General features: G+C 41.5%; 1 protein-coding gene across 1 annotated transcript in view; it reads right to left on the bottom strand.

Annotated features, from left to right (window-relative positions):
* The window catches only part of eif2b3 (eukaryotic translation initiation factor 2B, subunit 3 gamma), a 37,833-nt gene extending 12,349 nt beyond the window's left edge, over window positions 1-25,484 (bottom strand). The window contains exons 1-5 of the mRNA XM_060873961.1: window positions 25,229-25,484; window positions 24,883-25,039; window positions 16,741-16,898; window positions 10,699-10,858; window positions 7,169-7,280 (exon numbers count right to left, since the gene is read on the bottom strand). Coding sequence (XP_060729944.1) covers window positions 7,169-7,280; window positions 10,699-10,858; window positions 16,741-16,898; window positions 24,883-25,030 — 578 coding nt within the window. The 5' untranslated portion in view covers window positions 25,031-25,039; window positions 25,229-25,484. The remainder of the gene's footprint in view (window positions 1-7,168; window positions 7,281-10,698; window positions 10,859-16,740; window positions 16,899-24,882; window positions 25,040-25,228) is intronic.
* Between the last annotated feature and the right edge of the window lie 598 nt (window positions 25,485-26,082).

The raw sequence follows: 26,082 nt of genomic DNA, 5'->3' as shown, positions 1-26,082 counted from the left end.
CTTTTGGAGTAAATATGGATTTATTCCTACAAGTGGAAACCTTTTTTTTTTTTTTTTTTTTTTTTAAATTTAAATTTTATTAAAAACTTTACAGGGTTTAGTGGGAATTGAAACCATTTTAGGAAAAACAGACTGAAGGAGCCCTGGTGAGGTCGAGCCTGCGAACAGCACAGTGGAAATCTAATTTACAGAGCTCTGTTCTTATAATAGTTTAATAGTAAGCGTTTCTGATAGTGATTTTGGCGTAACTCCGCTCTGGAGGTGTTTGTAATGGTTCAGGCCTGTGACTCATTCCTCTCCAGCCCCTGTGTTTCCTCTCTGCTCTGTCCAGATGCGACAGAAGTGGCAGGAAAAGCCCTGGGGCTGGCAGCTGACTCGTGCTAATGGCTTTAACGGCTTTCTCAAGTCTGGATGAGTAACATGGCAGCGTGATGAGCTCATGAGCATCACCGCTGTCTGTGTTAACGTGAGACAAATGTGCCGTCCAGAGCCACATGGCAACGTGCTTGTAAAGAAGAACCAGAGAACTCTGGGAATGAGGGACTGAGCTGAAAATCATTAAAAAAAGTTTGCACTCAGATTTGTGGGGCACATGCATTTACACAGTAGGTGTGTGCATGTGTGTGTGTGTTAGAGAGAGAGAGACTTACTTCTCACCTGTCATCAATTTGTGGCGGAAAGCAAAGTAAGGGTGTAGACGACAGGAATCTGTAAGACATTCTCAAACTGTAAAATCAATTCAGGGGTCAATTAACAGCACATGTGCAACGTGTTCTTGGTCTCCGGGGGCTCAGCACGTGCAGGACTTCACAAGGCTTGTGTATAAGAGGATATAACTGCGTAACTGACTGACATCATGGACTACGTAGGTGTAGATACATTGGTCCCTGTGTTAGATTTTGCTGATAGCACGATGGCCTATGTGATATTTTAAAGTTGGCATAAGACATTATATATACATATACATACACACACACACACACACACGTCTGGGTAAATATAGGGACAGAGGAACGTATATACAGGCCTCAGGCTTGGCCTGCACACAAACTGAGTGAGCCAGAGTTTGACAAGTCTTCCCAGCTTCTAAAAAATAAATAAATAAATAAACCCGACAGCGAGTTTCAACACAGGGACTGATTTTCACAAGTCAGTATTAATCAGTGCCAAATGTGTTAAAGTTACAGCAATTACACTCACAAAGAGAGGATGATGAGAGGCGATTCCCTCGCTAAAAGTACAAATTAGTGCAAGATTATCATTAACAGTATCATTACTGCTAACAACAGGAAACTGAATACATTTATCACTGCGACTGTAGTTGGCTTTTCCTGCCCTGATTATTGAATGAAGTAAGTAAGTTTTCCATGGCAATGTGGCAAATATTCTAAATGTCAGCCAAAGAAAATTACTGAATGGTTTGTTAAGTCAGTCAATCATAGTGAGGGTGTTGGTGCAGAACAAAACCACATGAACGGGTTTTTGGAGTAATGTACAGACACAGACAGACAGAAAGAGACAGACACACACACACACACACACACACACACTGACAGACACACACACACACTGACAGACACACACACACACACACACTGACAGACACACACACACACACACACACTGACAGACACACACACACACACACTGACAGACACACACACACACTGACAGACACACACACACACACACTGACAGACACACACACACACACACACTGACAGACACACACACACACACACACTGACAGACACACACACACACACACACTGACAGACACACACACACACACTGACAGACACACACACACACACTGACAGACACACACACACACACACACACAGACAGACACACACACACACACTGACAGACACACACACACACACTGACAGACACACACACACACACTGACAGACACACACACACACACTGACAGACACACACACACACACTGACAGACACACACACACACACACACACACTGACAGACACACACACACACACTGACAGACACACACACACACACACACTGACAGACACACACACACACACTGACAGACACACACACACACAAACTGACAGACACACACACACACACACTGACAGACACACACACACACACACTGACAGACACACACACACACACACTGACAGACACACACACACACACACTGACAGACACACACACACACTGACAGACACACACACACACTGACAGACACACACACACTGACAGACACACACACACTGACAGACACACACACACACTCACTGACAGACACACACACACTCACTGACAGACACACACACACTCACTGACAGACACACACACACTCACTGACAGACACACACACACACACTGACAGACACACACACACACACACACTGACAGACACACACACACACACACACTGACAGACACACACACACACACTGACAGACACACACACACACACTGACAGACACACACACACACACTGACAGACACACACACACACACTGACAGACACACACACACACACACTGACAGACACACACACACACACACTGACAGACACACACACACACACACTGACAGACACACACACACACACACTGACAGACACACACACACACACTGACAGACACACACACACACACTGACAGACACACACACACACACTGACAGACACACACACACACACTGACAGACACACACACACACTCACTGACAGACACACACACACACACTGACAGACACACACACACACTGACAGACACACACACACACTGACAGACACACACACACACACTGACAGACACACACACACACACTGACAGACACACACACACACACTGACAGACACACACACACACTGACAGACACACACACACACTGACAGACACACACACACACTGACAGACACACACACACTGACAGACACACACACACACTGACAGACACACACACACACTGACAGACACACACACACACTGACAGACACACACACACTGACAGACACACACACACACTGACAGACACACACACACACTGACAGACACACACACACACTGACAGACACACACACACACTGACAGACACACACACACACTGACAGACACACACACACACTGACAGACACACACACACACTGACAGACACACACACACACTGACAGACACACACACACACTGACAGACACACACACACACTGACAGACACACACACACACTGACAGACACACACACACACTGACAGACACACACACACACTGACAGACACACACATACACTGACAGACACACACACACTGAGACACACACACACACACTGACAGACACACACAGAGACTGAGACTGACAGACACACACAGACAGACAATACAAATAACACTCACAGACACACACATGCACTTACATCCAGAGGATTCATTACAGTGGCTAAGACTGAATTATTTGTAAGCATGAGTCCAAAAAAACATGCTTTACTACATAGAATGTGTACATCTTGATAACTAGTCTCTACAGTAATCACCACTAGAATCTAGTTATGCTTGGATAAAATTTAGTGCGATAGACAGAGTTAGTCACGGTAGCTTTTCTTACAAACTCATTCACATTTAATCCATTTCAGTCGAGTTCCGAGTGAAACTTTGTTGTTGATACTGCAACAAAAAGTCCTATTTTGAATGGAGTGGTTTTACACAGGGAGCTGTAGGTGGAGTAGTGTATTCATGACCTACCGTGTAGCTTTAGGGTTTTACTCAAATCCAAATCTAATCACGTCAGTCATGTTTTACAGCCTGGACCTTTCCAACATCTGGAATTAGATGGCACCTTTTTTTTTCTTCCATACCTTCTATTAAACGACTAGATTAAATAGCCCTAGGTGATACACACGAGAGTATCATGTCCAAACTGACATGCTGGAAAAGATTCTTTTTCTATCCAGTGAGGAAAGAGGTTCAGCACTTTGTCTGTAGTATAATGACAATCCAGGAAGTGCTCACTTTTTTTTTGGTCTAGAAACTAAAACACAGCACGATCCGAGTTTAAAACGCAGAATGAAGAAATATAGCTGACAATTAAAAGCGACAAACCTACGGGTTTTAGAGGTACAGGTAAAGGTTCTACAGGTAAAGCCGCAAGATTCCCAATAACAAGCAGCAGTCAAATATTATACGAGCATAAATTATTATGTAGTGCACATGGATTTATTTATTTTATTAATGCCAATCACATTTCAGCCATTGTGTTATTCAGAGATAACATATAACACATAATTAACAGGTAAGTACTGGGAAATCTTGTCCAGTCCAGACTGTAGTACAGAAACCTATTTGACTCATGGCAAGTAGTCAAGCTCATTAAATGGCATGTGGGTTTATCATGTAGTGTAGGGAGGAATAATACAAGAGATCTGATTATCAGGTGATCTTAATTCATGTATACATTCATTTACTAAGTGTGAATGACATTGACTTTACTATGAGGCAAATCTCCAGGCAAAAAAAATAGCGTCCGTTCTGCGGGTTTCCTTTCTAAAACCTCTAAACGGAATAGCGTTCACCAAAACACAAGAGCGAGCTTTGTAAATCAAATATTCGCATGTTCATTAGATGAGTAGGCCTTCCTTTGTTTAAAAAAAAAAGGTCCAAATCGTCATCTCTCCTTCAAACCCACAGACTCAAAGAAAAGAGAAAACAAAGAGAAGAGAAAAGAAAAGGAGAGAAAGACTTTAGAGTGGCTCAGAGAGGGAGGGATGATGGAAAAGTGGGCCCCTATGAGGCCCCGCTTAACAGGCAGCTCTTGTGAAGGGCCAGCAGCCGAGGAGGCCTCTTGTTTTTATTAGCCGTCCCACACAAACACAGGGTCAGAGTCCTGCGATGCCCAGTGTTTTGTTCTGCTCCTCCACCTCAAACCAGAGCGCCTGCTATGACTGCTGATCGGTTTTACTGGTACTGTAGGTGGTATAATTTCTCACCACACTCATCAGTGGGTCTAAAGATTGTGGTTGAAAAGAACAGTCTACACACTCCCCTGTTGGTGAAAGTGACATGAAATCCTCCTTTACTCAACCTGCACTCAGCTGAAGAACTTCAAACACAACATCCGTCATGCTACAGGAAGTGGACTAGGACATTATTTGAGGAAAAATATGAACAAGGTAAATAACCTAGAGCCCAGAGTGTTGTCTAAAACGTTTAAGAATAATACTCAGGTCTAAACTTTCAGACATTTTTATTTCTGTGCTTGTTTACCTTAGAGTGGATATGCAAGATGGAGCAAAGGTTCTAGTTCAAATCAATTTTATTTCTATAGTGCTTTTAACAGAGGTTTAAGGTTGGGCTTCAGATTTAGACAAAACAGATTTAGATATACAGCAGGGATCAAAATTACAGAACAACCTACAATTTCCTACATTTCAAGGTCACTGCTTAGCCCTATTTTAAATGAACTAAAGGATATGTCATGAATTACATATATTTTGGAGCACAGAATAAATAACATCAATGAAATTTGAAAAAGAACACTGATCAAAATTGGAGAAAACTTTCAGATACTTTCCAGTTATTGGTGTTAATCTGGCACCTGGTGCTAATTTCTTTAATTACCTGACAAACCCTATTTAACCGGCAGCCTAACTTTCCAGATTTCACTGACTTTGCAAGATGATGAACTGTTCTGTAGAGACCGATCCCCTCCGGCAGAAGGTTTTCCAGATGAAGGCCAAAGGGATGACCAGTTCAGCCACAGCAAGAGAAGTTGGTCGTTCCAGATCTGTGATTTCTAGAATATTGCATCTTTACAAAGTCACAAACTCATGCAAGTCCCTGAAGAAGCCTGGTTATCCATGAAAGACGAATGTAAGAGAGGACAAGATAATGCAGAGAATCTTGATAGGCAATCAGTTCAACACCGAGGCTGGGATTACTCGCCAGTTTAGAGTAAGGATATGTCTCGTCATACAGTGTCTCCACCTTTAAGAGAATTTGGACCAAAAGCCCACTCTGCCGTGACCAAACCTCTAGAGAAAGAATTAAAAGGCTAGACTAACCTTTACTGAGGAACATGTTGTGTGGACAGAGGAGAACTGGTCCAAAGTTCACTTTAGTAATGAAAGTTACTAAACCCAATGTGTGTAAAGAAGTCAGTGAAAGGTGGAGGGGGACGTGTCATAGTTTGGAGGATGTTTTCAACATGACAATGCCCCCTGTCACACAGCAAAATAGGTAAAACAGTTCCTTAAAGATAAAAACATTGAAATAAGAGTCCTCCTCTAAACCCAATAGAAAACCTCTGGAAAATATTGGCAACAAAGTTATGGCCAAGAAACACACTAATCACCAAACTGTGGAAGAGACTTTAAGAAAAGTGGACCAAAATCACACTAGAGTAGTGACGTCCTGTGGTCGCGGACGTGCTGAAGACATTCAAAGCAAGGGCCTGTACACTTCCTACTAACTGTTGTAACCGTCAGACATTTTAGTAATCTTTCTCCATGCTACAGACATTGCTGTTCTCTAATTTTGATCATTGTGAGGCATAGGCATCACACAAGGCAGCAAGTTCAGGAGCCCAAAGTATTGTACCACATACGCTGCTACGATTGCCTGCTGCCCGAAATGTAAAATATCTTTAAATTTTGTCAGAGTGCTTTTGTCTATCGCAAGATCGAACATTCATAAGTCGAAAAAAAAAAAAACTCCATGAGACGGTATGATGAAGAAACCGTGAAAGGACGCAGACACAAAATGGAAGCCATCCTCGTCCCGGGGACACCAGTGTGTGTGATTATAAATCATTTCCCTTCTATAACTGTATACTATACAGTCAGTTTTTAGTATCTACGCAAAAACCAGAAAATAAAACAGTTCCAGTGTTTCGTATAGCGTAGGATGACCGCTAGATACAGTAAGAGGAAAGTACACACTAACACGGAGGTATGATGCAGACAACCATACATGATATTAAAGACACTGGAGACTCCTTTCTCTAAATTTTAATAAATTAATATTTACTACAAGCCTTCTTGACACCGGCCTCTCACTCTCTGCGTTTTCTTTCTTTATTCAGTCTATTATTAGGCTTAGATTACGTTGAAGTCACTATGAACTATGAGGTGTTCCTATCAAAACGATATGATGTGAGATAAGAAACATGAGGAAAAACAAACCACTGGTACTGACTTGCGCATGATGGCCTTCCTGATGACAAGCCCTTCCTCCAGGTCTGCTTCATTAGCCATGAAGAGGAGCCGCTTCCCGGTGCCGTCCACTCCCACAAAGTCCCGCTGCTCTCCTGAAGCAACACAACACAACCACACACGCTCACACTCTGTGTACACTACGCAATGTTATGCTTTTTTCCAAACACAGTGCCAGAGCTGCTTGGAGAGTAGTATATATATAATCACATGTGAACACTGCCAAGCTTTCAGCACTTCGGTAAACACAGCGCATGCGGCAGTGAAGGTTCAGATCATCAGAGACAAATAAACTATTGTGCGAAACAACAGGCGGATGTTTGCACTGTTTGCACTATTTATTATTGTTTTGGCATTGGAATTTTTATTCATTTAATATACAGTGGATATAAGACTGCTCGCTATTAAGAAATTGCAGGTTTTTAATATAAAGACTTGAATGTCAGACTTGTTACATCTTTAATGCGATATTCCAACAAACAGAAATCCAGAGGGAAAAAAAAATAAGTATAGGGAATATTTATTTATTTAATACAAATGAAACCTACCATTGCATAAGTCTGAACATCCCTCTTTGTCTTTGTGAACAAGTCTCTGTTAACTTGACACATCTAGACTTTGAATTTATTTGCAAAGAAGAATGGGATAAAATTTTGAGTTCCTTTAAATTGCTATGGGATCTCGTGTTCGGCTCAGTTTTAGCTTATTCCATAGGTTTTCGGAATTGAGGACTGAGCTCTGACTGGGCCATTCCAGGACTTCCCGATTTTCCTTTTCTGAAGCCATGTCTTGGTTGATTTTAACGAGTGCTTTGGCTCGTTGTCATGTTGGAATGTGAAACTCGCCTTCATTTTCAACTTTTTGACAGAGGACAAAGTTTTGTGCCAAAATATCTTGATATTTGGAGCTATTCATTTTCCCATCTGCTTGACAAGTACCCTTGGCCCAGCTAAAGAGAAGCAGCCCTAAAGCATCATGCTACCTCCACCATGCTTCACTGTCAGTAAATGATTCATTTGATGATTCATAAATGACACATTTTTCCACATGGTTTAGAGTGACTGAATGAATCTTATAGCATAATTCAGACGGGCGTACGTATTCAGTTTTGTAAGGAACAGCTTCTGTCTTGTCACCCTACCCCACAGCTAAGACTGTAGACCTCTTGGTATCCTCCTTTCTCCTGGTCCACTCATCAGCGTTGGAGGGTCGTCCTGACAAGTGTATGGCATTTAACTCTAGGACTAATTTAGAATGAGACTAGTTAACTTTTAAGGCCCCGTTATGAAAGTGTGTGCAGACTTACGCAATATGGGGGTTGTAGGTTTTTTAATTTAAAATCAGAATCAGGTTTTATTGGCCATGTATGTTGACACACACAAGGAATTTGGTTCCAGCTGTTTGTGACTCTCAAAAGTACAAACATAAATAACACTGTACTATACAAACTATACAAGACAATGCAGACGATGAGATACAATATAGACAGAATGAGTATTAATTATGATTATAGAATATGAACGATCAGTTCTGTACATAAAGTGTGGGAGTGCAAATAACAATATTGTGCAATATTATACCCAATTGTATTCTATTTCCTCTGGATTTTTGTTTGATGGAAGCTCACGTTAAAGACGTAACACGTCTGACATTTATGTTAGTTATTTCTGTCTTTATGTTTCATAAACCTGCAATTTCTTATAGGTGTGTAGACATTTTATAACCATGATAAGAAGTGTAGAGCAACTGGCAATAAATTGTTCAATTATAACAGCTTAACACATTAAAATTAAAATTTTTTTTTTTTGCACCACTCACTGATAAAAGTTATTACTATGGCAACCAGTAAGAGGATCACTTACTGACAGGAGAGCAACAGTGATGAAATCACTATATGTGTGAACACAGCAACAGAAAACACAACAGTCAGTGGTGGCTCAAGTGGTTACGGCTCTGGGTTTTTGATCGGGATTCAAGCCCCAGCATTGCCAAGCTGCCACTGTTGGGCAACTGAGCAAGGCCTTTAACCCTCCCTGCTCCAGGAGCACTGGATCATAGCTGCATCATAGCTGCTCCGACACCAAGCTCCATGTGAAGAAACTTATTCCACTGTGCTGTAATGTATATGTGGTGATAATAAAAGCTTCTATGCCCCATTTTCATTTATTCATTAACCTGCTGTTTTGCAACAAAACATCTGGGATGATTTGGGTTAAGGCACAGGCATGACTCGGGTAAAATGCTCAAGACTTTCTTATTTTTGGTCCTTTCCTCTGCCGAATGACCTGTACTATAAGTGGTTACTGTACTTTCTCAGGGTACCGTGAGTCCTGAGCAAATGAACAAAAAGACTACATCTCTGGTAATGTCACAGTATTACTGTAATGAAACAATATAATGTTTACCAATCATATTTCATACCAATCACCACCCATACTGGGTGAGGTGAGTTACGATCGGATTGGCAACCTATTATTCAGATACATTTTGTAAACTTTTCTATTAAACTCCATTAGAATCTAATTCCATTTGAGCAACTACATCGACAGAAAAGCTGTGATCTGACTGGCTCACTGCACTTCAGGAAATTTCAACAATAGGGCATTTCATGATTAAATCATTTTCCTTGAGTGACTGTAAACTCTGGCGAAACAGAATCCTGGGTTATGCTGTTTCACATGGCTCACACTTGACCGATTAATCCTACTGTACCTCTTTATAATCTGACCTTTCACACCGTACCTTACTAAACCTTGGGTTCTTAGTTGTGGCTCCGACAACCGTGATTGGATAAATACGGAGTGCGACTGGAATAAATAATGCCAAATCTCCCTCTTTCACATCAGTGACAAAACTTAGCAGTGGTGCTTCGGAGCAGAGTTTCAGAACCTACGGTATAAAAGTGTGAAACGTTGCTCTACCCAGGGTTTAAATTAGGGTATAAAACAACGAAAAACGCCCTGTGTTTTAGAGAAAAATATAGTCACTAGAGTTACAAAAAAAAAATAGTTTACAGACTCCAGTTGGTGAACGTATTAAACAGCGTTTTTTTTTTTTTTTTTTTTTTTAAACACCGAGTGATCACGCATGTTTGCTGACAGACCAGAGGAAAAGGCATCTGCTTCTTAATGACTTCTTTCTGTGAAAGTTGGTGGTTCTTGGCTGCATTTATTGACAAAATAATTGGAAACGTCTGGATTGAGAACCTTGCATCCAACTGTGGACCAACAGAGTATGTTTGGAAGCTGAATTTTTTTCTTTTTTCTTTTTTAAGGTTTACTGAGATCAGTTATTACTTGGCAAAGTGAAAATCCAAAAATCTGAATGATTGGAAAAAGCTAATTCTCCTACAAGCCCTCCAAAATATTCAGGACAACATTAACTAACATCTAATCTGAATAAAGCTTTAAGGATGAAAGAAGACACAATAGATATAAAAAAGAACTTTTACAAACAAAAAAAAAAAAAACTAGCAAGCTTTTAGATGACGCATCATGGCACAAGTAAAAGTACCTGCTTTCTTCTTTCCTTTCTGCCCTGGGACGGTCTCGGTGAATTCATGCACTTTGCTCATGAGCATAGAAAGCGTGGCATTGTGGGCTCGGAAAAGATCCACCACCTCGTTCAGTGCCACGTCTGTAATCAGGTCGCAGCTCACCACCAGGATGTCTGTCTGAAAGCAAACAACAGAAACGTGTGTGTGTGACTCGACTGTCCTTTCGTAAATGAAAGTATTTTCGTTTAATATAGCTGTGAAGAATATTTCTTAGGCTGAAGGCGCTAAATATCAAGATGTCTCAACTGCAAGTCTAATTAAATTCCCTAAAGGATTTAATATTACTAGACTGATCTTCAGCGCTGAGTCTCTGCTTGCACATTTGTAGCTTTTCCTTCCAGCCAACACATTAGAACCAGCTGAGTGTCTAAATCTTGAGCCCTTCGTGTGTCGGCAATAGGAAAAACTGGAGTGGACTGAAGTAGAGAACCCAAAGATTATAAACTATATTGGCTTGTTGGATGGAAAAACTTCATAGGTCGACTTGTACTGTCCAGACGTAGGAGATGACTACTACTACACGAGGTACGCGTGACGGATCGCTCCGTAACATTCGGGGCTCTGAACTGGATACATTCGTAGATTTGGTGTAAGGGTTGAGAATAACTGTCCTGTCACAAGAGCCGTGTCTATAGCTCGAGACTCGTACACCATCGTAGCACAGTCTGATACAGTTTACATTAAGAACAAAGTGGCGCTCGTGCACAGCTCGAGCACCGTGTACACGTACGCATCCTACTGCGCCAGTTCTGATGCTCCATAAAGACTCTTCGCTGTATGAAAAGCCCCCCTGTATTTCTCTTGACGACAGTCACAACAAAAGTCAGGTTTCTAACATTACGGCGGTGGATGACGTGGGAGCTGCGGCGAAGGAGCAGGGGGTCGAGCTGCCTCCATAAACACTCTGCTCTGGCCTTGCCTTCATCTGTGCGTGCATATTTGTATATGTGTTTGAGCGAGCGCAGGCGTGGAGGGGAACCCAACGATAAATCCTGCTCGCCTTTGCCATTGTTTCTGTTTAAGTTGTCTGGTTCCCATCTGGTCTGCCCATCTCGAGCCTGTGGATAAATAAACGGGGGAGAACGAGTGGCGAAAAAAGAGCCTGTAAGAGAGCGCCTGGCTCTGTGAGAGCTGCATGCCTCATTGGGGAGGCCCTGGCGTGACACTCCAGCTCCGGTTCTCTCCCTCCTTTCTTTCCCTCTCCCTCCGGGCAAACGGCCGACCCGAGGACACATGCTCAACAGATAAAGATAAAGATGGACAGAAGCCTGACTATTCGCTGTGAGCTCAAGTCTGGATCCTAACAGCTACAGCAGTGCAGCAGCAGGGCTTATGCAGAAGCTCAATATGTTTCGGTGCGAGTCTTCCACATGGCGAGGTCATGGCCGTGCAGAACATGAAAATAATGATGGTGGTGAAAAGAGGCTCATTTTTAAGTCTTCTTTTAGAGTTCTTGAGTAATAGACGATGATGAATAAACAACGTTCTTGAGGAATAAGGACTTCCTTGAATATGAAAACAAATACGAAATAAATAAAAGAAACTCTGATGGGAAACGCCTTCATTTTAAAAGCCTTCCTGGACAGTGGCCTACTGAAACAAACACTGGGTTAGACCCAGGATGTTGAAATGATTCTATATATAATGGTATCATGTGATCAGCACTTGAAAGAGGTGTAAAACTGAGAGGCTGGTGAGGGAACGACTGTTATACATGTATGTGATAACAGAAGCGGTCTTACAGACAGACCACTTCGTTAAAGGAATCGTAGATGTACTGTATATTAATGTACACGGGTAATAATATTAAAAAACACCCATACGTTTTATTATGAACTCATTTTTGAGCTAAATTGCGGTAGGGGGGAAAAACTCTATAGGCCGTGCTTCTCTAGGAAAATAATCACTCACCCTGTCATTATTTTCTTATTACTGCAGCCGTCGTGTTTTAATGTTTACATAATCGGTCATAGTGTTCATTTTTGGCTTTGAATTTCATTTTGGAACACATGTGCAAGCATGCGTGTGCGGGGTTGTGTGTGTGTGTGTGTGAGAGAGAGAGAGAGAGAGAGAGAGAGAGAGAGATGGAGGAGTGGGAGTATGAGCTAAAGGAAGAAACTAATCAAAACAACTGAATCTAAAAATCCACTCAAACAAGTTCCATAAAACGATTAGTTTTTTTTTCCCAAAACTATTTCAAAATGATGAACGACAGGGGGTAAAAATGACATACGATCACATCTGCCCACAGGAGCAGCACACGTGTGTTTAAATGCCCCAAATATGCAACAAATGCGAATCCACTCAATCAGTGTCACAGCAGAACTGACCACTTAACATGGCATAGCTACACTACTATTTTTTTTTTTTTTGCCACGACAACTGGCCGAGAGAGCCCAAGTCCCACACGCTGCAGGGTGGACGGACGGGTGGAAGTGCAGGCGTGCATCCTCCTTTACCCCGCTGTGCCCTGGTCATGGGGACACAAGGCAGCAGGAACCAGAGAAAAGAACCATTCAAATCCAGAACACCGCTGTGAGGCTCGGAAAACACGTCTCTGAGAGCGAGGGAAGCGAGGAGAGGGGGATGGGTAGAGGAGAGAAGAGGAGAGGAGAGGAGAAGAGAAGAGAAGAGAAGAGAAGAGAGGAAAGAGGGGGTAGGAGGTCAGGCCACCCACACGCTGCTGTAGTTCTGCCTGACTAAACCCCCCATGCCCGGGGCGCTGCCAGGTGAGACCACCCAGAAGGAGAGGAGAGAGGAAGAGGGTGGAGAAAGAGGAGCGCAGCACAAGTGAAGGAGGCGACAAGGAAAACACAGACAAAACTAAAGCTGGGGAGAAAGAGACTGTATTATGTGTTGACTTGAATGCTGTAAAGGGGGTGAAAAAATTAATAGTACAGGAGGGAACAGAAGGAGAAGAAATCACAAAAAAAAAAAAAAAAAAATAATAATAATAATAATAATAATAATAATAATATCACAGTGTAATAATCGGAGAACGTGATTTGATGAAACTGTAACTGTTTGAACTGCTACAAATAATACTGGAGGAGAAAAAAAATGTTACCACGATAAGCTTTTCAGATTTATTTATCCCGCCATATCCTATCATTACCCCACAGCCATCGCTAAGCGAATCGGAGATTACAACATTTCACTAAAGAACAGGTCAAGGTGAATGTTTAGTAAGTGGGAAATCTTACATTTATCGCAACAATCCACATGACTAACAAAAAGCACATTTATTCACACAGATACCTACGTTTGACACTTAACACTACCATTTATCTATAGGCTTTAACACCACAGTTTGAGTTATACTAAGATTCGAGCGGTTAATCAGTTCCAGGAAGATTTTGGCTTCCTAATTTAATTGCTATGCTGTTTTGTTTGGTCTGTGGCAAAAGTAATGATTACACTGTAATAAACTGTAAGAAACTCCAGGTGCTCAAAAACAAACAAATAAATAAATAAAATAAAATAAATAAATAAATTCTACCAATATCTACATTACGGCTATTAGTATTAGTTCGATAAGCCACATGATCGCTCAACTGCTGCTTGCGTGACGCTGCGAATGCACTTCTCACAGGTCCTTTATCTTTACATATCACAGAGACGTCCTCATTTAGACGATTGTTCGGTCTTGCTCAAATTAAAGGACGGGAATGAAGTACCACTAGAACCATTAATAATAACGCCGGTGTGATATCAGGAGCTGTCGGTTCTCAGATTTAGAAATGACGTTAAGCTGTTATGACAGAAACCTCTAACCCCATTCCTGACAAGACCTGGCAGAAATCTCCATAAGACACGGTTATTCCATTTCTGCCTAAACATTGACTTAAGGCCCAAACACTGGATAATGAAAGAGCGCTTTAACAAGGACACTGTAAGATTCCACCATTATGCGGGTGTTATTTGCTAAGGGCGGACGAGAATGCAGTGTGTATTGTCCGTACAATAAACAGGGATTTTGAAGCCCCTGCTGCCAGCTGTCATCTCTCAACACTTAGCGGACTGTTCGTGCAGTGGACTCCTCTGCCGCTCAATGCATTTAATCTCTCGTTTTTCTCCCTGGGATTAGCAATAAACGCATCTGTGCGGCCTAGCGTGCTAGAGCAGGCCCTCCTCTGGAACGTTCCCTTTCCAGCACATCAGGGTTTATTATGGCGGAGTTAATCTCTTGTGAGGAGCACATGTTTTTACCATCCCTCCCTCAAACTCCCACATTTTCATGGAAGCCATGCACGGCGAGGAATGAAATGGACCTTAGGACACACACATACACAAAAGATGGGCTGTAAATGATATGTTATCCTGATCCTGGAATGACAAAAGCAGAGAAATTTGAAAAGGAAAAAAAAAAAAGAGGAAAATCTGGCCGGCCCAGATGTGATGACACCTCCTAACTCCCTAATAACTCACAGTGCATGATTGCAACCCACACAAGCCAGCACCACCTGTCCTGCCTGTTCACGTGGAAACTGTCACACGTGTGGACGCCAGGTCTGAGGATTCAGGAGGCAGGAGGCAGGCTCGCCACTGCTGAAACCATGAGGCAGTGAAGGTTTTCAGCAGGTGAAATGAGGCGGCTTGTCAAGTCACGGATCGTGGGGTAACAGAGGTCTGCATGTCACATGCCGGTCATGTGGAAGCCAGGCGAGGCCACACACACACACACACTAATATATTCTGGGTAATATTCACACCTCCCAAGCCTGCATTTACTCAAGTGTGTACATTTAAGCATGAGTAAAAGCATAATGATAATGATCGAGATTGTTACGCTCTACATCTGGCTACTCCTTCAACACCACACTTAAAATGAACAATGGACCTAGTTTCTGTTGAAGGTATACCTTCCAAAAAAAGCACTTTTTAAATACAAGTGCTGCAATGTCTTGCCTGATTTATGCAGAATCAAACATAACAACATAGAAGATTGGATTTAAACCATTTTTGAGAACGTGAACAAATGGCAGAAACAGGAAGCAAAGCCAGGATCTGGCTTTCTGACTGAGGTTTCTACTTGGTGTGAGCTTCAGGCATGTACACAGTTCCTCAGAGTTCAATGTGGGCTGAACATACTTTCCAAATGCAGTGAGGGGTAATTGATATACTCCCAGTGCTTATGTCTATTTGATGGCTTCTGACTTTGTAAATTATATATTCATAAATGTATAGGAAACTACATTGTTAACCAACGGCTGACTGAAGAGAGCTAAAGAGCAATAGCAAAGAGCTTAAACAGCCCCGTGGAAAGTTCATGGAGCCACAACTGGACAGCTGTGCCACGGGAGATTTCGCTTTCTCTCAAACTAACGATAAGGAAAGGAAGAACGGAAGAAAGAGGCGACTGGAAAAGAGTTGCAGGACGACTTGAAAGCAGCAGGAACGGCAGACATACAGGGAAAACCAAGCAAAGAACTGCATCGCAATCAGCTTCGTTCACACCCGCTACTCTGATGTGCAGTTTAAAACAAACCAGAGATCTTTCAGAACAATATTCTTCTTGGAAATGTTTTATAAATCCTTAAAGACAACAGCACTGAGTAAAGTTCTCTATCACATACTTCAAACAAACTGATCGAAATAATCCTGATGTTTATCTAACAGTCAAACAGTTAGATGGAAAGTTTAGGTTTTCTTCTGCTTTCTTCCAGCTCTCCAGGACTTGAGGGCACTTTGTGGTTTCTAACTTACAGGTAGAGAAAAAAAACGATGAGAAACTAATTTGCTTCAGAAATTAAATGCAACTCGAAACAGATAAAAATGCTTCCTAAGCAACAAACTGCTGCGTCCTGAGAGGAATAAAACGCTGCTATTGGAGCATAATCCACTTCATAGTGGTAACATCGTCACACTGCACAACAGTTTGGATTATTTTCCTACCACAGCACAAGCCCATGTGTGTTGTAGGTGTCTTACTGGGATAGGGTTTCTATTAAAGAAAATATTGTTTGTATTGTCATTATTATGGTCTGTGCATCTCTTGCCTTGATCTTCTGCTGAATGTGTCGCAGGGCGTCGGCGGTCCCCATGTCCGCTTCCTCCTGGATGCACACCACGTCCAGCTTCATCTTCACGTCCAGCTTCACTCGCTGCTCGGCGCTCAGTGCTTTCTGCACCTCTTTCGTGGTGATCACTATGACCTCTGGTACAGGGAGAGACATTAATGATTACACCCTTGGCAAACTTAAAGCTTAATTCAAAGCACAGATACCAAGTCGTTCTTTAAGTGTAAAAAAGTGTACTATGATTGAAGCAAATAAATCAGGGCAAATCTGATCCCGAATCTGAGAAATGCAACAGATTTAAGCTCCCGGTCAGAAAGAAATTACATATTAACCGATGTGTGAGCTAACATATAATATTTATCAAGACCCAAACTGGTTAAATATGTCTTCATTAATTCTGGGTCTCTTGTGGAAAAAAAAAAATGATATCCTTTCTCAAGTCATTAATTAAACAGAAGAGTACTAACTCACACCTACAGCTTTAGCCCTGCAACACAAGTATCCCTTTGTTTAGAGTTTAATGGTGTAGAGAACAAGCTTTAAGCTGTATGAGAGACGAATACATATAGACAGAGGTAGAGTTGGAGCTAATTAGAAAAATGTTCGGACACATTTCAAATACGTTCAATGTTAATTACTTGCCAGAAGTCCCTGTGTTTGGGCCAAGTGGTAAAGCCTTTCCTAGAGTCCTGCTTAAGAGCACAAACGTTTTCTTGCAAAGTTGCTTACATACTGTAGTTAGTACTGCGTAAACGCTAACGCAGGCTATTGCTGGCCGCGCTCTCGGCTGCTCACAGTGCGTACTGTGCTACAAATAAAGGTACACACTGTGCAGCCTCCCAGGCACGAGGCCATGGCCGCAAACTTCATACCAGCAGGATTAGTCAATATCAGCTAGGTGTAAAGAATAAACATTTAATTATCATTAATACCATAAAACTTGGTCCGCGAGCATGTATGCCTCCTTATCCCTACTTGGCTTTAAAAACAGGTTTAGTTTTTTTTTCCCTCCTAAACTGCAATTTCTTTCTGCTTTGCAATTAGTGAACAGTTTCCCAGGGAGAAACTGTGATATGTGGAGAATTAAACTGAAATAACAGCAGAGCTTTCAGGGATAGTTCATGTAAACTGGGTCATGCCGAGGATCTGGATCATCACACGATGGTATCAAGAGAGTCGGTGTCAGTCAGAGAATAACCAGGTGCTCCTCTCCTCTCCTCTTTCTCCTCGTCTTCTGTATTACTTTCTTCATAACTCCCCCTGGTGCAGGCTGTCTCCAAGACTACATTAAATCAGGAAATTCTTGAAGGTTTGAGTGACTGAGTCAACATCACGGTTTATTTCCAGCGTAAACCATTAGGATCTGATGCTGAAGCGTTTTCTAATCCGGCTTTAGCCTATGGATATTTAACCCTGCTGGTTTGTGGGAGGTTTCACACTCGTTATCTGCTTAAACTAAAAAACTAAATAAATAAATAAATTCATTGTGAAAAACTGACCCTAGAACAAGAACGCTCAGATGTGAAGCTGAAGCCTTAGGGTCAGTTTTTCACAATGAAGGATGCTCAATGAATCCATGTCATATTAAATTGAGCATCATTAAGAGGTTCAGACAGACCTGTTAGGTTCCTCAGGAGCTCTTGGTTGCTTAATTCCACTCGACTACAAAATGTTGTAGAAAGGACATTATTTACATTGACATTATTTCCTGTCCAGTGTCACTGATATATGGATGAGGTTCCCTTCTGAGTCTGGTTCCTCTCAACGTTTCTTCCTCATGTCGTCTCAGGGAGTGTTTCCTTGTCACCTTTCTGTTTCTATACTTCTGTAAAGTTGCTTTGAGACAATGTCAAATTGTTAAAAACGCTATACAAAGAAACTGAATTGAAAATCAAACTAATTGAGATTGTCTGCTATTGTGTGCAGCAATTTCGGTCCTGTTGCGCTCCAGTCGAACAGAACTAGTAGACGCTCAGTAACGTAACCGGGGTTTTTTTAGCCTTTAGACGTTCATTAGAGGGAGGCATCAATGTTCATCGCTCTAGACCCCTTAATCAGCAAATGTCCATTGGGGTATGAACCTGCCAGCCGTGCACACAGAGGGAGTGATTTACGCCTATACTTCCTATCAGACTTGCTCCTCGTTATTCAGGATGGTTTGATGTGTTGTTTGTTGACTGCATCACAGATTCTCAATCTCTTAAAGAGTCAAATCTGGACTTTGTGGGTTTGGCCACTGTAGAACATCCACCTTTATGTTTTTAGCAATTCCTTGTGTCTTGGACCATTGTCCTGCTGAAAGGTGCAAGCTTTGGTTTTGTTTGCAGTTCTATTGAAATATTCCTCTGTATATTGCTGACAGGAAAGATTAAAAATGAAAAACATCCCAGAGCTCGCTGCTGCCAAAACCATAATGAGATAATTGAGTTGGTTTGCACCCCACACAGCATGCTGAAACTTGCCAAAATGCAGTATCTTTATCTTGGTCTGATCTTCACTGGGCCGCTCACGTGCTTACTTACGGCACTTCGGGAGCAACAGTTCATTCCTACAGACCTCCTCGTATTATGCAAAGCTCTCTCTCATCACTATACTCATCTCTTACTCCTTCAAAATGACTAGCATCCCTGTGGCTTCCCTAAACCGTCTCCATCTGGATTTACTGCTCAGTTCTGACAGCGTCTTGCCTACATAGGGGTTTCATGGTGTGATGCAGCTTCCTTACTTGCTGTATCCAACTGTATCTTGATCATTTACACCTAAATCATTTACCTTTCTTGTATAGAATAGTCCTTACTTTTTATTTTCAGTTCCTTCCTTCAGACTGACGTTCTTGTCACTGATAGAGATGTTTTTTTGGTCCGGAAAACAGGAGCTGTTTTAATATTATATAGGTGAAGACCAATTATATGTCGATCGTGTCCTTCGACGCGAGAAAGTAATAATCAGACACGCAGCATTTGGACTTTGAAAACATACTGAAAGAGAAAACAATTTTGCGATTAAATCGATGTATTTTTCTTTTGTTGTTCACATGGAGCCTCTTATATTGAACAGAGACAATATTATATAATACTACCCTCATGCTGCAGGTGGCCACTTAAAGTGTAGGTGAATCGCACAGCAGAGTAATGAGGGAAGTAAATGAGGCCATGTTGAATACATTATTAGCGCGAGGATGTGAACACATCCTAAATGAGTTGCCACAAGCTCTAAATTTTATTTGGACGATTGTAAAAGTATTCACTCTGGCTCTAAGTGTAGGATATTTAACCGACATCTGGTCTTATACTATATGCGGACGTAGTATAGGAGGTAAAACGTTTAATCGAATCAACCTTACAGCTTTGTTGAATTACTAGAATTCAAAACGAACATAAAAACTACTATTCAAAGCTCGAATGCTTTGTTTAAATTGATGCGTTCTCCTGTCTACACGACTAAAAATAGTGTGTGTGATTTTAACAAACATCGCGCACACACGTACATCCCGCGACACCGATTCAGCAGTGCTTAAGCCTGTAGCTATGTCCGAGTTGCGGTATTAATCCCTCGTTATGTGTGCGTAACTCGGCTCTGCAAACGGCTGTTAGTGATTAAAGTAAGTGTTAAAATCAGAGGCTGGATTTTTGCGCAGCACACAGATGGAACAGTACGGTCTCTCAGAACAATATATACGAGTATAAACTTGTCTGCCGCTCGCTTCTGGATGTCAGTCTATAATATGAAATGATAACAGTGTGTGGGCTGCTTAAATTGTCTAATACTATATATCACGCGCCACACTATACATCCTAAGGCAATGACTTTTAAAATTACAGACCAAACATTTGACTTCACATGGTGGGTGTTCTCTAAACATTCTTTATGTACCGTACTTGTCTATTCTGTCAGCGCCGCCTCCGTTTAACAAACTGCGTCGATGATTGGCTAAGGCATTGTGAAAGATCTTTCACTTCTTGTTTTTTTTCCCCCCCTTTCTTCAGCGTCAGGCTCAGTTATTCCCTAGAACCCAAAAAATCCTGTCTTTCATGTCTGTTATTTCTTGGTGTTTAACATTAGCATACAGCATAGAGCCAATTGTTAGAATATCTGTAATGTAGATGCCGTATCCCAGAACGTCAGACACACCTTAAACGCTGTAAACGCCGTAGTGATTCTGTATGTTGAAACATTTTCCTTCCTTGTTGCAGTAGCTTAGCAAACTAGTGAGATATGGAGAGGAAGGTTTATCTTTCCACCTTAACCAGAACGACGACACAGACGACATGAGAACTGACAAAATTGACTGCGGTTGATTGTGGCAGAATTCTCAGGATTTGGGTCTACTTTCGTCCGGATGTTTGTTCCGGCGTCTACATGAACAGAAAGAATGTTTTGCCACTTGCTATAAAGATATTGTTCACCATTTTGTTTACTTTCTGCCTAATATATCCCATGTATTGAACACTTAACATTGAAAACTTAACAATGAACACACACTATTCTCACACACTATTTACTTAAAACATATACTTTTACATTTGCACATACAATTTGTCTATATTGTATGTGTCATTCTGCTCCACTGTGGAGCTTCTTTCACTATAACAAATTCCTCGCATGTGTGTAAACATGGCTGGCAATAAAGCTCTTTCTGATTCTGATTCTGGTATTGACAGGTGCAGGTGGAACGAGACACAGTGGAACCTCGGCATACGAATTTGTTCTGGAGGCGAGTTCTTACGGCAAAACAAAACATTTAAAGAAAAGACGTGTGGATAAAGTAAAATATTAAATAAACAGACATTAAACTTCTCTTTACCTTAAATTATGATTCCTCTTGGTATATGGAAGATGATGATGGAGGTGCAGGAGTAGGAAAGGGGTTACTGTTTGGAAGAGGAGCACCCTATCATTAAAACGTCTGGCAGATATTCAGGGCAATATTTCTCCCTTCTGGCACACTGACCAGGTAGAGGAACAATGAAACTACCTAATGTTTGCTGTTTTTCATTACGTCTTAACACTTTCCTATAATGGCCCATGACAATGTCATTAAACATTGCTGACTAAGCCCTTACCGGAATGTTATCTCTCAGTTACACCGTGCAATTTCTCCCAGGTCCTGCAAATTAGCTGGCGTTCGGTTCGAACTTATGCCGAAAATTCTTTCTATGCTGATGCAAATTTCTTGCAAAATTTCAACTAATACTGCGAAAATTCGTAAGGGAAGCCGTTCAAATGCCGAGGTTCCACTGTAACTGATGTTATTCACGTCACCTCTCGGTGGGTTTAATGTTAAGGCTGATCGTTGCTGAGATGCTATTTACTTAAAGCTTCAGGTGTTTCCACTGATTCATCAGTTCTTAAAAGCCAACTCCAGGGTCACTGTCAGTGCATGTATAGTGGCCATGTGACGACACTGTATATACACGTCCGTATGTATATAGCTGCTGTTACCATGCAGAAACATGCGTAGGATAAACCGAGTGAGCTGCAACTAAACAAGTCATCAATCACGGCAAGGTAAAAGCACGGCAAAGAAGCAGCACGCATAAATAGTCATAACTCAGATTGAAAGAGCTGACAGAGAGTCTGGGATTCATGGTATTTAGGTATATATAATATAACAAATAGATCACTGTATATATTTAATTACTAAGAATCTTTTAATCCAGTACCAAGAGTTTGGATGATGTTTCTGAAGCACTGGATAGGATAAGAAGACACCATGAATGTGTGTTATGTTAGATGACCCTACACACACTTTCAATACAAACGTGTGTTCACAAAATTTCAAAATTTACAGAAGTCCACCAGTGATAGATATCAGGATTGTAAAGAAATATTTTTAAATGCATTTAGCAGTCTATAGAGGTGCAAAAGAAAAGCAATCACACTATCATTATCATCATCAGATCAGGAGTTTGAATCCTGATGACGCCATGACCGAGAGTCCATGAACACAAAACTGGCCACAGCCATGCTCTGTGTGGGAGGGACGGACTTACTCTTCTCCTCTGTTTCACCCCAATCAGCTGTGGGCATCTGTGAGCTTGTGCATCCAGAAGAGGGAAGATTTCAGTGCATGAGTATCAATATGACAAAATGCAGTGTCCTGTGTCTCAGATGGAGCATTTTCATCCCCTACAGTATACTAAAAAACACAGCTTGGTCTTGAGGTAACCCAGAGCTCCCCTACACTACACATTATAGTGTTCTCGCTTCTTTCACACACTCACTTCGACTAATTATCCAAAAAAAATGCATTAAGTGTATCGGAAATTTGAAAGGCACTGGATGAGGTACTCCAGGATTCAGGTTTGATATAGTATAGTACTGCCATGTTGTATAAAGATGATGAGTAAAATCATTTCGGGAAAAATAAAAGCAGAGGAATGTAGAGAGCCATGAATGCAATGTAATGGTAATGCAACACATTTATGTTTCCAGCATTTGGCAGACACCGTTATCCAGAGAGCGTCTTACATTATGTCATGTTTATACACAACTGAGGAACTGAGGGTTATTAAGGGCCTTGATTAATAACATTAATAAGATTAATAACAGATCGGAAACTAAAGGTAGTCATTAAAGTGTGTGCTGAAACGACCAAGATTTATACTACATCATCTCAGATGTTAATATTGAAACAATACAAGTATATTAGAGTGTGATTTCTGATGAAGTTTAAACATTCAGATTGAAATTTCTCACAATTTACATTTCCAGAATTTGGCAGACACGTCATCCAGAGTCGACTTACATTATCTCATGTTTATACACAACTGAGTAATTGAAGGTTGTTAATTAAGGGCCTTGCTCAGGGGCAGAAACAGTGGCAGCTTGGTGGAGCTGGGATTCGAACTCAAGACCTTCTGATTGGCAACCCAACACCTTAACCACTAGCAGGGCTCTCAAGTGTCACTTGCGAGTGACAGTCACGCATTTCGGTCTTTTGTCACGCTCTCCTGCCACACATTGTATTTCACACGCAGAAAAACTTTTTGACCATTTATCATATATTTAATATTCCGCAGCGCCCAAAATGTATCTGTCCCTACCGTTGTCTCTATGGAACCCGGGCAGGAATCAAACGCGTCTCCCCTGGAGTTCTTAGAAGAGCCTGACACTTATCAGCCAATCAAAAAAAAGAGGCTACACAATAGCCAATCAGAAAATAGCACTATTGTATGTGGGTAAGATTTAACGCAACAACCAATGAAAAAAAAACATATCCTGGAATTGTTCAGCATCATCCTCGTTCACCAACAGATAAAACCACTGGAGCTGTGAGCATCACTTTGAGCACAGAGTAAGTCATGATCTCCTGTTTTAATGTTACAACAAATTCACAACTTGTTTGACACAAACTATGACATTTTGACTGCTGTTAGAGACGTTTCCCAGATAATCAGCATCAGTTTTTCATGAGTGTCTGTAACTTAGCCAACAGTTTTACAGCCTGTTCACTGACAACACCTGCTCAGAACAAGTAGTCTAGGCCAGTGCTTCTCAAACCAAGGGCCCTGAGATGGTGCCGGGGGGCCCCGGTTCACTGACAACACCTGCTCAGAACAAGTAGTCTAGGCCAGTGCTTCTCAAACCAAGGGCCCTGAGATGGTGCCGGGGGCCCCGGTTCACTGACAACACCTGCTCAGAACAAGTAGTCTAGGCCACTGCTTCTCAAACCAAGGGCCCTGAGATGGTGCCGGGGGGCCCCGGTTCACTGACAACACCTGCTCAGAACAAGTAGTCTAGGCCAGTGCTTCTCAAACTGGGGGTCCTGAGATGGTACCCGGGGGCCCAGGTTCACTGACAACACCTGCTCAGAACAAGTAGTCTAGGCCAGTGCTTCTCAAACCAAGGGCCCTGAGATGGTGCCCGGGGGCCCTGGTTTTATGACATTTTATAAAATAATGAATTTATCATAAAATAAATCTCAGAAAAATAAGGCTACTAACCACCAGCACTACATTGTATAATTTAATATGTTTTGTTTAATTCAAATATTAAGTTTTGGAAAGTTTTATGTCATACAAAGACATATTTAAAATATATCACTCTTGCCTGTCTTCAAAACCTGACAGCCCTGTACTAGACTACCACACACCACAGACTGTGACTGTGTTAGTTTACCTTCAAAGCCAGCTCTCTCCAGCAGGCTGAGTGGGTACCAGATGAGCGGCTTGTTGCCCACAGGCAGTAAAGGTTTAGGCGTGTTGTAGGTCAGGTCCATCATACGCGACCCACCACCAGCGGCCATCAGCACCGCCTGCAGCTCCATCTTAATCCACTGCCATGTAGAAGAACATCAACACACACTTCATTTAGTCATATGTCATTTAAGTAGAACCAGTTCCGTTCACACACTAGTAAATAAATGTTAACACAAACAGACACACTTTAGCTTAGCGTTAGTCACTTTATGCTATAGGTGATATAAAGTATACAATAACAGACGTGTGCTAGCAGGCTAACTTACCTGTTTAGCAGTAACGCATGCAGACCGCTGCGCTGTTAGCCGTTAGCACTTAGCTGTTAGCACTTAGCTCACCGGCTGCTGTGGAATAATTCCAGAGTAAGTTTAAGGAATTAACCGTGAAGCAGTAATGACGAAATATTCAGGAAATATTCAGCAAATGTTCAAGGCTCTGCAATAACTTCAAGGAATTTTTTTCAGCTTGAGAAAATCTCACTAGTTAGCCATGTAGCTAACATGATGACACCCGTGCCGTTAGTTTGAAAAATCCCGAAAGGAAACATCAACCAGAAACTTTCGTTCCTAGTGCGTAGATCGTTATACCACTACCACTAAAAAAAAAAAAAAAAAAAGGGTAACATTTTTAGAATTTTTTATTGTTATTATACTTTATATATTTATATGTCTAATCTTTATTGATTATTCTCACTATTAACTGATTATGTACCTACCTTTCTGTATATACTATTGAATATTTTTTTATAAGACATAAAATTTATATATGGAGAGATTATAACAATTATTGCTGTTGTTAATGACATTCATAGTAAGCATCATAATATATACAATGATTAATTCTTATTTTTTTACTTTACTTTTAGATTACTAGTATTTAATCACACCACTCTCTCTCACTCATTTTCTACCGCTTATCCGAACTACCTCGGGTCACGGGGAGTCTGTGCCTATCTCAGGCGTCATCGGGCATCAAGGCAGGATACACCCTTGAAGGAGTGCCAACCCATCGCAGGGCACACACACTCTCATTCACTCACGCAATCACACACTACGGACAATTTTCCAGAGATGCCAATCAACCTACCATGCATATCATTTTTACCAGGGGAGGAAACCGG

The sequence above is a fragment of the Tachysurus vachellii genome, chromosome 7 (genome assembly GCF_030014155.1).
Source record: "Tachysurus vachellii isolate PV-2020 chromosome 7, HZAU_Pvac_v1, whole genome shotgun sequence".
NCBI classification, from domain to species: domain Eukaryota; kingdom Metazoa; phylum Chordata; class Actinopteri; order Siluriformes; family Bagridae; genus Tachysurus; species Tachysurus vachellii.
This window is presented reverse-complemented; position numbering and strand designations above follow the sequence as displayed.